At 41.9% G+C, this 11,484-nt stretch overlaps 1 protein-coding gene across 1 annotated transcript; it reads right to left on the reverse strand.

Annotated features, from left to right (window-relative positions):
- Positions 1-1,608: 1,608 nt before the first annotated feature.
- Positions 1,609-7,660, reverse strand: pdhb (pyruvate dehydrogenase E1 subunit beta). Its single transcript, XM_070848417.1, has 11 exons — positions 7,583-7,660; positions 7,430-7,489; positions 6,332-6,439; positions 5,789-5,851; positions 5,627-5,662; positions 4,721-4,911; positions 4,500-4,594; positions 3,600-3,710; positions 3,205-3,296; positions 2,971-3,112; positions 1,609-2,576 (listed from the first exon to the last, which is right to left on the reverse strand). Exons 1-11 carry the CDS (start codon positions 7,619-7,621, stop codon positions 2,431-2,433), a joined length of 1,083 nt encoding a protein of 360 aa, XP_070704518.1. The 5' UTR covers positions 7,622-7,660; the 3' UTR covers positions 1,609-2,430.
- Between the last annotated feature and the right edge of the window lie 3,824 nt (positions 7,661-11,484).

Genomic DNA, 11,484 nt, shown 5'->3' on the forward strand with positions numbered 1-11,484 from the left:
TTGTTTTAGTTTTGGAGCAGCAGCAGCAGCAGCAGCAGCAGCAGCAGCAGCAGGAGTCTGTTCTTAAGGTTGGTTCTGCTGCTGGATGTCACCAGGAGGTAAAAAGCGTCTTGTTTTCATATCCTGAATAAGGTTGAGATTTCTTTCTGAGTGACTGCAGCTCTTTGAGTTTGGAGTTTGGTTCCCCTGACACAGAGTAAAGTTTATAAACTCACAGGATCAGAAAATGGTTTGTTATTCTGAACACTGTGGACGTGGAGGACGTTTGTGTTTATGGACTGAATATGTTTGAAACGCCTTCTGCGAGCCATGTGGATGCACGCTAAGAACGGGACCTGGAATTTCTCACTTGGTTCTTTTTTGTTTTTTCTTTGTTCATTGTTTGTTGGCCACAGTAAACCCAACAGAACAGAATCGAGGATCGTCGATCGAGGATGGTTGTTTGATTACAGGTTTGGTCCTGTGAGGGTTACAAATACAGACAAGCGCCCATAAATGTTTGATTGTCAGTCACTTTCTCAATAAGAGCACCAATTTATTATTTCAGGAAAACTAATAATTTAGACTTGGACACTATTTAACTGGTAATTACAGTAACTCCAACATGACGTGAACACAGCATTAAAACCATGTTAGTTATGGGCCCCAAGGAGAACTTTCGCCTTTTTCTTAGAATTCAGACACAGTTCAACTCAGAAAACTGGATTTTTGTCTTTGCTGAGCTTTATTTCATTTTTTTATTTCATAGTCAAAGAAAGAACAATGTACTGTGGTACTGGTCGTGGTTAAAAAAAAGAATGTGAACTTTGTCTACAGATGTATGGAGGATGAAGTCTCCTTTTTTTGCCGACCATTAGTACCAGACTACATGGTTCTCTCCAGGAAAATATTGGGACTTTAAGGATCCAGAATATGAAATGTTTAAATGTTCCTTTTCTCTGGTGTTCACTGAATATTTCCACTATTTTTTAAGACTCGCTAAACATTTCTTCTGAGTTTCTGAACCAGGAGACTCTGTAATATAGTTTAATTTTGTATGGACGGCTTGTTCTTTGAGTTTCTCAAAGCTTATTCAGAAAATGTTTCTATTTTTATGTGTTTGAGTTAAGGAGGACTGTGACAGATGTGTTTTCTGGCTGTTGGCCTCAGACCTGATGTTCAGTGAGTGGATACAGATTAGCAGATCTGCTGGTTTCTGTAACGGTTTACCAATAAAAATGTTCAAGGCTGCCCCATGTCCTCAACTTTCTCTTTACTCTGTCAGCGACCCACTTGTTGCCGCTCCTGTCAGATGTTAGATGGTGTTTTGTTATTTTATTATAATTTATGGTGAAGTTATTTGGGTTTTTTTGCTCACATGGAAAACAAATTTAAGATTTAAGTTTAGAAAAGCCGTGTTTGAGTTCTCAGAGAAGGAACTGAAATATTTATTGCTGGGTGCCGATATTAGCATGTCCAGCTCAGTAGTTTCCTACACACAGCAGAAACCAAATTGTATTTGACTGCCAACAACAGCTGTACAGACACGATTGTCGTGTTCAGCTTTACTGTATGTTCCAGTCATCAGACGTAAGAAATAAAACCAACACTGGTGTGAATGAAGCAGCATGAAGGACTAAAGGATTTTTATTTCTGTAACAGATTCATTTACAGCAACAAAAACATCCACAGAGCTGCTGCAGCTACAATAAATATCCCAGACCACATTCCACCTCCAGTGCTCGGCCGGTTCATTCTTCACTGCTGCTTTTAGAGATGAAGCCGAGTCAGTGCAAGAATTATGTTAACAGACTTAGGACAACACGTTTTGGTGGTTAGAGAGATGAGAGTTTATTAACAACAAAACTAAGAGTGAAAACATTGAGTCTGCACGTCTTAAACGCTCAGGACATTTCCAGCTTTCGCCCAGTCTGAAATCAGCCTGTTTGCAGACATTTTCTCAGATTCTGTGAGCGTGAGGAACAAACACGTTTTACCCTTATTTTCCATTTGACAATATGGGTAAAAAGGGGTGGCATCAGTTGAATTAAATTTACACGGTCCCTGCAGACTTATCAGATCCTCACATTTTTGTGCTCACTCAGCAGTTTGGTTGTTGACAAACGTTCTCACAAGCACAGAAAAGCCTACAGGATACAGCACCTTATTTTGAAAGGGGGGGAAGTGGAGAGAGCAGCTAGAGCCACACACAGAGTTCGGTCAAGTTCGTTACCGACAAGCAGAGGTGACGACTTGACGGAGCCCTGTGTGTGTGTCCCCTCCGCTCTGAGTGCAGAGAAACAGCTGTGCGTTGGCCAACATCTGGAGCGTTTTTAAAGGAACGGTTTGGCTGTATTTACACATGGTTCAAATGTTTTACCAGACGATGTCTCCACCTTCTGTGTGAGCAGGACAAAGAGCATTCGGGTAGGTTTGTCCTCTGTGAGTGTCTCAGACATTGAGGGTCTTTTTGATGGTGAAGATGATGTCTTTGATCTGCGGCAGGCTGTTGTCCTCCAGGATTTTAGCGTACGGCATGGGGATGTCTACGCCAGTCACCCTGGTGACCGGAGCGTCCAGGTAGTTGAAGGCAGGACCTTAAAACACACACACGAGGTTTAAGTTTTATTTCAGTGCCCTTAAATCCCCAAATGTTCTCTCTCACTGTTAATATTTCACACCGCTGTGTGCCACCACCTTTAACTCAAGACATTCCATGTTTTTTGTTTAATCAGGCTGCAGACAGATCAGCTCATCACAGAACTGAAATGAACTAAAAGATTTTAAGAAACAGCGCCCCGAGCATTTGGTATTTTACTGACTGTGAAATTTGCTTTGCCCCTCAGTGTGGCGTTTTGGCGTCCGGTAGGAGGCTCGTGACAATGAGGCCGCCCAAAGCAAGTTGTTACTATCTTTAACAGGCTGATGAGGCAGTAATGTCACATAGTACTGCGTCTGAAAGGGGCTTTAATGCAGCCAATCAGCTGTTACCTTCCATGATCCTGGCGCAGATCTCAGCTCCAACCCCAAACTGAGGCCAGCCGCCCTCCACCGTCACCAGGTGGTTGGTCTTCATCACGCTGGCCTCAATACTCTCCACATCCATAGGACGGATGGTCCGCAGGTTGATCACCTGACACAAAGACAGACAGACAGGAAGGAGTTAACTGGCCGCTGAGCGCCGGTCATCAGCAGCAAAACAACAACAGGTGCTCCGTCTTCTACCTCGCACTCGATTCCCTCCTTGGCGAGAACAGCAGCAGCATCCAGGCAGTGGCTGACGTACCGAGAGTGACTGACCAAAGTGATGTGACTGCCTGAAACGCAGGAGGAGAGGAAGGAGAAGATGATGATGATGATGAGGATGTTCAGGAACACAACAGGGACTGAGACAGCTCATGGGGACAGATCTCTAATATCCAGGTCACCACCCATTTCCCCCCCAAATACCAGCACCATGTTTATATCTGACAGCAGAAAACAAAAAGGCTCATAACTCATAAAACTTTTTGGGAAATACACTTGTTTTCTTTCCAAGTAAGTAAGTACTATCCACCACTAGCCACAGAGGCATTGATGGAGCAGTGCAGAGCATCCCGTGTCCAGTGTGTCAGTCTCACCTTGTCTCTCCACCTTGGCCTTGCCGATGGGAATGGTGAAGTCTTTGGACTGCGACTCCTCTGACATCTCGAAGGGAACACCGTACATCAGCTCATTCTCCAGGAACACCACTGCAACACACACACAGTTCCAAGTCATCTGCATAGTTTTTGGTTTAAAAAAAATCTCCATAACTCCAATAACATTCCACAAAGACGTTTGTATTGAACCTTAATGAGGCAGAAGTGGAGGAAGATCCTTTTAGTAAAAACAGATACATCATCTGACATGTACTGTGGCTACCATAGTCTTAGCAAGGGATGGGGTGGGGGGGACAAAAAACAACATAGATTCACTCAGGTATTGCAAGTTTTTAAAGTCTGAATCGATATCATAGCCTATTTGGAAATGAAAAGAAGTTACTGCTGTTATTGTTGATGCTGTTTCCCTCTCAGGGAGCTCTCACTGATGCCGCCACAGAGAAACAGAGAAAATGACCCTAAGTATCATGAAAGGAATCTGCTCTTTGATATTATTTGTGTCTGATGTGCTGGCAGACAAAGGGACTCTACTCTGAATATCACTGCATCAAATCACAGTAATTCATAACGTAGTAAAATACTATATAGTAACAGAGCCTTTTTTTTTTTTTTTAAATAGACTACAGCAATTTTCTATAACAGATTTACATTAAGGTGCAAGAGAACTGACTGAGTGTTGAGGAAAGACACCAGTGGAATCAATGAGACATTAAAGAAGAGCGGTGGCACCAGGGTTTCAGTTCAGAATGAAGTTTTCCAGTTTTGTTACAGAAGTGGACTGTAAATGTCTGAATAGCATTATGCGGATCGTATTCCTCTAAAGCCTTGAGCCTGTTGGTGACCTTTGCTGTAGTGGGGGGGGGGGGGGGGGTGTCTCACCGGGGTTGTCGTCTCTGATGGCAGATTTCAGCAGACCTTTGGCATCCTCTGCGTTCCAAGGACTCACAACCTTCAGACCTGGACAGTGACCGTACCTGCAGACAGACACGACATCCTCAATGACACCACAGCTACTGCTGCGCCCACTGTTGCTTCAACTAATGTCACCACCAGTGCAGGATAATTCCTTTCTTGAGACTATCAGGCGTAAGTGAACGCACCATGCGGCGAAGCACTGAGAGTGCTGTGCAGCGACGCCTGCTGACGCTCCGTTGGGTCCTCTGAAGACGATGGGCACCGACTGCAGACCAGCTGACATGTAGTAGGTCTTTGCCGCAGAGTTGATGACCTGGTCGATGGCTTGCATGGAGAAGTTAAAGGTCATGAACTCACAGATGGGTCTCAGGCCGGCCTGAAGGGAGGACAGCAGTCCAATATTAATGAGAGCTGCTGGGGGAAAAAAAAGCATGTCCACAGAGGACGCATCATTTTTAATCCAAGATGTTTCAGGTGTGTTGTCGTGGGTAGTCAGGCGATCTTCATAGGAATTGTATTGTATCCTTTTGTAATTAGTATTTATTTTGTATGATAAGTTATTTCTGGCACTGCGAGGTCTTCATGGGTCCGCTCACTCCTAGTAACCGAGACCTGTCCCAATACAGAGTCCGTCAGAGTTCAAATCATATCCAGTCTAAATACGTCCACCACAGGCCTCATGTCTGTGCAGAGCCTCGGGGTGTCATGGAGAAAAGAAGAACTTATGTGCACAAAGTACTAATTTGTGTTTTCCATCCAATATCATGTTATACATTTTACTTCCCCTCCTCTCACACGGGGCAGCAAAATGCCTGTGGTGGGGCAAATGCAGTGACATGTCCACATATCTCAGTCAAAGATTAAAATAAAACCATATTAAATCCAAGTGATTCATAATGTGGCAACGACATCATACCAGTGTCGATAGGTCGAAAGTCTAATAGTGGATTCTCTAGATCACAATCAGAATGGATCCAAAAAATGTTCTAACTGTGTAATTACAAATATGCCAAGTATCATATTACTATTGTACCGTTAGGGATTGTGTGTGTTTGATGAATGTGTTGCCATGAGGATGAATGGTAACTCACCATGGCGGCTCCCACTGCCATGCCGGTAAAGCCCATCTGCACCAGGGATGGAGGGAGAGAGAGACGTTAACCAGCTGAGATATGCTAACAATGACAGAAAACTCTCCACAGGATGTTTCACTTTAGTGTTGTTTTAAAAGGGTGAATGCTGGAGTGTCTCACCTCTGTGATCGGAGTGTCAATGATGCGTTTGTCTCCGTACTTCTTCCACAGACCCCTGCTCACCTACAGACAGACACACACACACACACACACACACACACACACACACACACACACAGGATATTACCAGCTGTCTAACATCCACTGTTCCAGATCAGTTTTTCAGATTATGTTGGATCTTTGAGGGAAAATATAAAATGTTTGTCAGGACTTTTCATTGATCTCAGCTAGTAACTTGGAGAGTACAATGTAATCACTTACAGAAATGATGGATAAAAGTGGAGCAATAAGACCCAAGTTGCAATAAACTGTAGTTTCCCTTTAAAGAGACTCAAATGTAGTGATGCTGAGTGAACAGGCTTAGCTGCTGAAATGTCCAAAGGTCGGTGCTGAGACCATAATAAGAGGCAATATGGCCAGAGATCCTCTAACTGTCCCAGATGGGGTCTAATCGAAGGCCACTTAACATCTGAGCACAAGCTGTAATAAGTTTAACGGTCTTCGTGAAGCTCGTCCACTGTGCTGTCCTGGACATCTACTCACCTTGTACGCTCCGTCGTACTGAGCCACCTCCTCACCCAACAGGAACACCCGCTCGTCCCTCTCCATCTCCTCGTCCATCGCCTGGTTCAGGGCATCACGGACCGTCACCTGACACACACAAGGGGGCCACAGTAAGTACAGACCCACTGCTGTCACCCACAAGTCTCGCCCTTGTCAGGTCATTCAGTTAGAGAGGTGAGTCCACTCTGATTTTTTTTACAGTTTGGTCCAATTTCTACCCGGTTAGTAAAGATGTGATTCAGACAGTGTGGGAAGACAATTCTACAGAGACACTCTGATAAGGATTAATTAAATTAAAGCTGAGAAACTACAGCAATGCTTTAGAGTTATTTCTATACATGTGTATTTTACATATGTATACAGAACACTATGAATAAATAAATTCACAATTTAGCATAACAAGAGCCTCAGGCTCTGGTGATGACAGCATTAATATTCTGGTGATTATAACAGCATGATGATGAGCTTTACAACCCCTACATGTTAATATTTGCTTTTCAACAGCTGGATGGACAAAAAGAATTTTCACTTCACCTTGGATGTAATTGGATGTACAATTTTAATCATTTTGGACATTTTGTGATTAGACAATTGAATGAATACATGATCAAGAGATTAACTGAAAAGGCAATGTTTTTTGATTTGTGCCCAAAGTCTGTAGAGTCTGTCACCTAATAATGAAAAAACCTCACAGTATAACATAATACAATGCAACAGCGCCACAGAGAACAGCCTCCACATGACTGTACAGTTTAATTAACACCTCTAACAGAGATTCAACAAAAACTGAACCATTAAACAGCCAATAAATACACAGTAAAGACACTTGTATATCCTTGGTGTGTGACTACATCACAGGTTTGATGAGACACCTCTGTGACCAGACAGGAGCTGGGACACCGTCACTTGGACTGAGTACAAACTAGTCCGACTGGTTAACCACTAACAACTAAGACAACTGTTTGTTTTAGTTTGCATTAAACTCTGTAGTTTAAGCAACACTAACCGTAAAGCCCAGAGCAGCCTGAGTGTTAGCTGTAGCTGAAGTTAGCCTGCTAGCTAGATGCTGACACTGACCTGCACCGCGGCCGGAGCGCTCCTGTGAAACTCCCGCCGCCGCAGAGCCGACACGGCATTCTGTGAGACAACGGAGAGACGCCATTAATGACCTTCATCATCAACAAACACAGACTGGTGATACGGAAGAAACATTTAGTAATAATCTCAAACCTTTCCTGTGCGGAGAAAGCACCTCAGGGACGCCGCCATGTTCAACCTGTCCTCTGCCGGAGAGAAGGCGGAGACGCTTCCGAGGTCACGAGCCGACAGCCAATGAAAGCTTTAGTTTATCCGTACGGTCGGAAAGCGTCATAACGCAGAGCCAATCACTGAGGCGGAGGCGGGACGAACCTCAAGAGTGGGGAAAAAAAACAGAAGGGATCCAAGGACACTGTGTGGTGCTGTCACCAAGTATGGAAGACCAAGTCTGCCATCAGAAAAATTGATTAAATGTTATGGATGAGAATAGTTTTTACTATTGTGTCATGGATACAACCATATAACAAGCCAGCATGACTTTACAAGGGTCCAGTAGAGTTGTGAAGTTGGAGTTAATATCCCATTTGGTTTTCCCACAAACATTGTTATGTGACTCACAGTTGGAGCACTCCTACGGTTGGGATGGGCGTGAAACGTGTGTGGTTTAATCAACAACACAAAAGAACTGCATTAGAAAATATCTGGCTCTTTGGTAAAAGTCTAAGCTACAAGCTTGTATGGCAAACATTAGACACTATTCTATACTATACATTTCAACATGGAACAAAGAAAATCCAATCACAGAATTTAAAATTCTGTTTCATATTTCAGGGTTTTGCCAAATACTTTCATGGAAAATTGAAATTCTTAAATTGTCATAATATGAATCCATCATCTACTTGTCTGTAGGGTTAGCTAGTTTGTTTGTAGATTTTGTTGTTTATTATAACCCCTGCCCATGATATGCTTGCTGCATATCATTTTTCAACCCCTCCAAAACTTTTACCAGCAATCAAACATCACACCGACAGCAGGATGGCTCAACATTCCTATCCATCACTTCTCCTTCCTATCTAGCAAATCTCCCTTCATAGTACACCTCCCTGATGAAGCAGATGTTGTTTTTGGGGACGTTTTAGTGATATTGCTGTTTTTAGGGGCTTTAAATAAATTCAGACCAAGTTTGAATCCTCAACAAAATACCGTAGCTTAAACTAGACTTACAGTTCTTCTAACATATGAATGTCTCTGTGGACCTCCAGGGAGAGGAGTGTTACGTTGTGTTTCCACCAAACGCAAAGTGAATTTTTTTTTCTTGCATGAGCAAATTACATAGTCAATGCAAAGATGTGAAAAGATGAAAGAAGGTGTGAAATTGCGGCCAGCGACGCAAATGACAGTTGAAAATATTCAACTTGAGCAAATAATTAAAAAATGCCCAAATAAAAACAATTTTGACAGGTCTAAACTTTTTAAACTTTCTTTCTTTGACTCTATCTTATCTAGGCATTTTAAATCTTCCATATTTCTAAGGGGTATTCAAAACAATACATCACAGGCATTTGCAATGAACACTCCTTACTCTCCATTTTCCTGAACCATTTTTTTAATCAAATGTTGATACAGTTGTCATTTCATCACAGCAGGCTTGCTAGATTTTTTTATTTCAATATTGATGATGAGGAGGATCATTTTACATCTGCATTAATGTACTTTCATCTATAGTTGACATATGGGACAAAACATGTAATGCATCTAGTGTGTGATAACTGCAAATGACCTGGAGAAGATTGAAGAGTGGTTTTTCATACCAATTTACTTGGAATCCAGCACCATCTGTGGGACTCATTGTTTTCACAAACACAAACACCTCTGGACTTGTCTTCCACCCCTCATGGGTAAAGTGCTGCAGAGAAACATTCTGATACAATTGAATGACCATTCAAGACATGAAGACCATCTCATTGGACCGGATTGCACTGAATAATAAAAACAATGATTTCAGCATATAGCAATCATTTAAAACACATGCTCTGAGTGCTAAAACTTAGATTGTAGTGATCAGAGACATCAGGAGGCAGGATTCACAACAAAATCTGCTCTTGTAGCAGCTCTGTCCGCCACACAGGCTTTAACACTTTAGCACACAGTATGTCGGGTAATCACAGGTGAGTGGGATTAATGTAAAAGTGAAGAAATGAGTGCTCCCAATTCTGGCGGCCTGGTGATGCTGCGTTTCTAGCCTGAGGATCCATGGTTGCTAAGTCACACTCATTTTTAATAAGAAATAGGTCAGCATTACAGGAGATACGCCTATTTGCTTTTCCATGGAGAGTTCGATGAGAAGGTCAATACCACTCTCACATCTGTCTGTTAAACATGAAGCACCCGCAGGGAGCATGTCAAATCCCTGTCATAACAAAAACCCTAACATTGTGGCAAAACAAACACAGAAAGGTACATTTAGTAGCTGCTCTGGAGCTTTCAATTGCATCACACCATCACCACCAAGTTCCAAGTATTTTCCACCACGGATGAGAAGTCTGTAAGAAAGCTCAGGAAAATGGTTCTGGCACTGCTACTAAATGGACCCTGAGGTGAGGTCAACGATACATATTCATAGACGAAAACTCAAGATCTCCATCAGACAGTTAGATGAAGTTGGATCGGAATCACTCATTTGTTTTTCCAAAACGCAGGAATTTTACATTTAATCCCACTTTAACTTTTAATTTCTCATTTTCAATCATGGGCTTATTTCTATTGCAGAAAGGATTACTACACTGATTGATTAGATGAATGGCAGAAAAAAAATGATCTGCAACAATTCTAATAATCAATGAGTTGTTTTACGTCTCTTTTTAAGGAAAAAATGCAAAACATATTCTGGTTCCATCAACTCCAAAGTGAGACGTTGTAAAATTGTAAACAGAATATTTTTGGGTTTTGGACCATTCACCATTTTCTGACATTTTATAGACAAAATGATAATGAAAATAAGTTTCCTTTTCAGGGCCATTGCTCCTGTCTGCCCAGCCTCTAACACCGATAACCACATGATAACATTCTGTGTGCTAAAGCGTCATCAGTAATCCTCATCTCAGCATCCTCATCAGAGCTTTATACATACCGATGATCTGGTTATAGATATTGTTACATACAATATTTTAACAAAAAACATTCAGACTGCCATAGGCACAGGAATCCATATGGCACAATAAAATAAAAAAAAAAATCTTAGCTCTGTGACGGCAACAAACATTAAAATACAACAGGATTAAAAGAGAGGCAAAACATTAACAAATAACAGGAATCAACACAATAAGGGTCTGAAATTAATCCTCAACGGCCGCCCAATGAGGGTAAACTGAACTCTGTATAGGAAAGTAATGGTAAAGTCACTAATGCTAGTAGGTGCTGCTAAACAAAATAACTTGTACATGCGTGTCTGCAGATTTGACTTAAGTAGCAAAGGTGTCACTTCTCACCAAAAAAATGATTTAATTCTTTCATTAAAAAGGTTGAAACTTGCTGCAGAGAGTTCCATGTATCTGTCTGTATTGTTAGTTTTATATACTGCACTTGTGAGCAGGGACTGTGTTAAGACTGGACCGATGGATTTGAATAATCAAAGTTAAGGGAGCAGCCCTGAGCGCCAGCAGACAGAAGTGAATCAGCAGTTGAAAAGCGTTGCGTTTAACAGAAATCCAAATCCAGAAGAACGAGCAGAGATGGATGCTGTGAAAAGCTAAATTTTCTGTTGCGTTATAAAAAGCAACAAGCAGATCTCTAATCTCTGCTGTACAGTCGATAACAGTGAGAACAACTAATACAGCGGCTGTTCAACACCATCCCTTCTAGCAACCTGAAATGACCAGATAACTATGAAGTCCTCAAAAGCTAAATGTTGGCCATGATGGATTTTCTCTCTATGGCAAGTATCAGGTTGGTTTTCAGACAAATTACTGAAACCTGAAAGGAAGGAAATCTAAAATGTGATGTTAATGGGCCAAAACATGCAAAAGCAGCAGTATGGATCTTGTATGTGGAATAATAAGGCTTTATTTTGGTGCAAAGGAGAAAATAAATTTATT

This window comes from Pempheris klunzingeri, chromosome 2, assembly GCF_042242105.1.
Source record: "Pempheris klunzingeri isolate RE-2024b chromosome 2, fPemKlu1.hap1, whole genome shotgun sequence".
Taxonomy (NCBI): domain Eukaryota; kingdom Metazoa; phylum Chordata; class Actinopteri; order Acropomatiformes; family Pempheridae; genus Pempheris; species Pempheris klunzingeri.

Bases quoted from the DNA above. Each gene is read 5' to 3' on its own strand.
- pdhb (XM_070848417.1), bottom strand. From the start codon at position 7,621: ATGGCGGCGTCCCTGAGGTGCTTTCTCCGCACAGGAAAG. The intron at 6,440-7,429 runs GTCAGTGTCAGC...TGTGTGTGTCAG, and splicing joins GCGCTCCGGCCGCGGTGCAG to GTGACGGTCCGTGATGCCCT. The intron at 2,577-2,970 runs GTAACAGCTGAT...GTGTGTTTTAAG, and splicing joins CTGCGCCAGGATCATGGAAG to GTCCTGCCTTCAACTACCTG.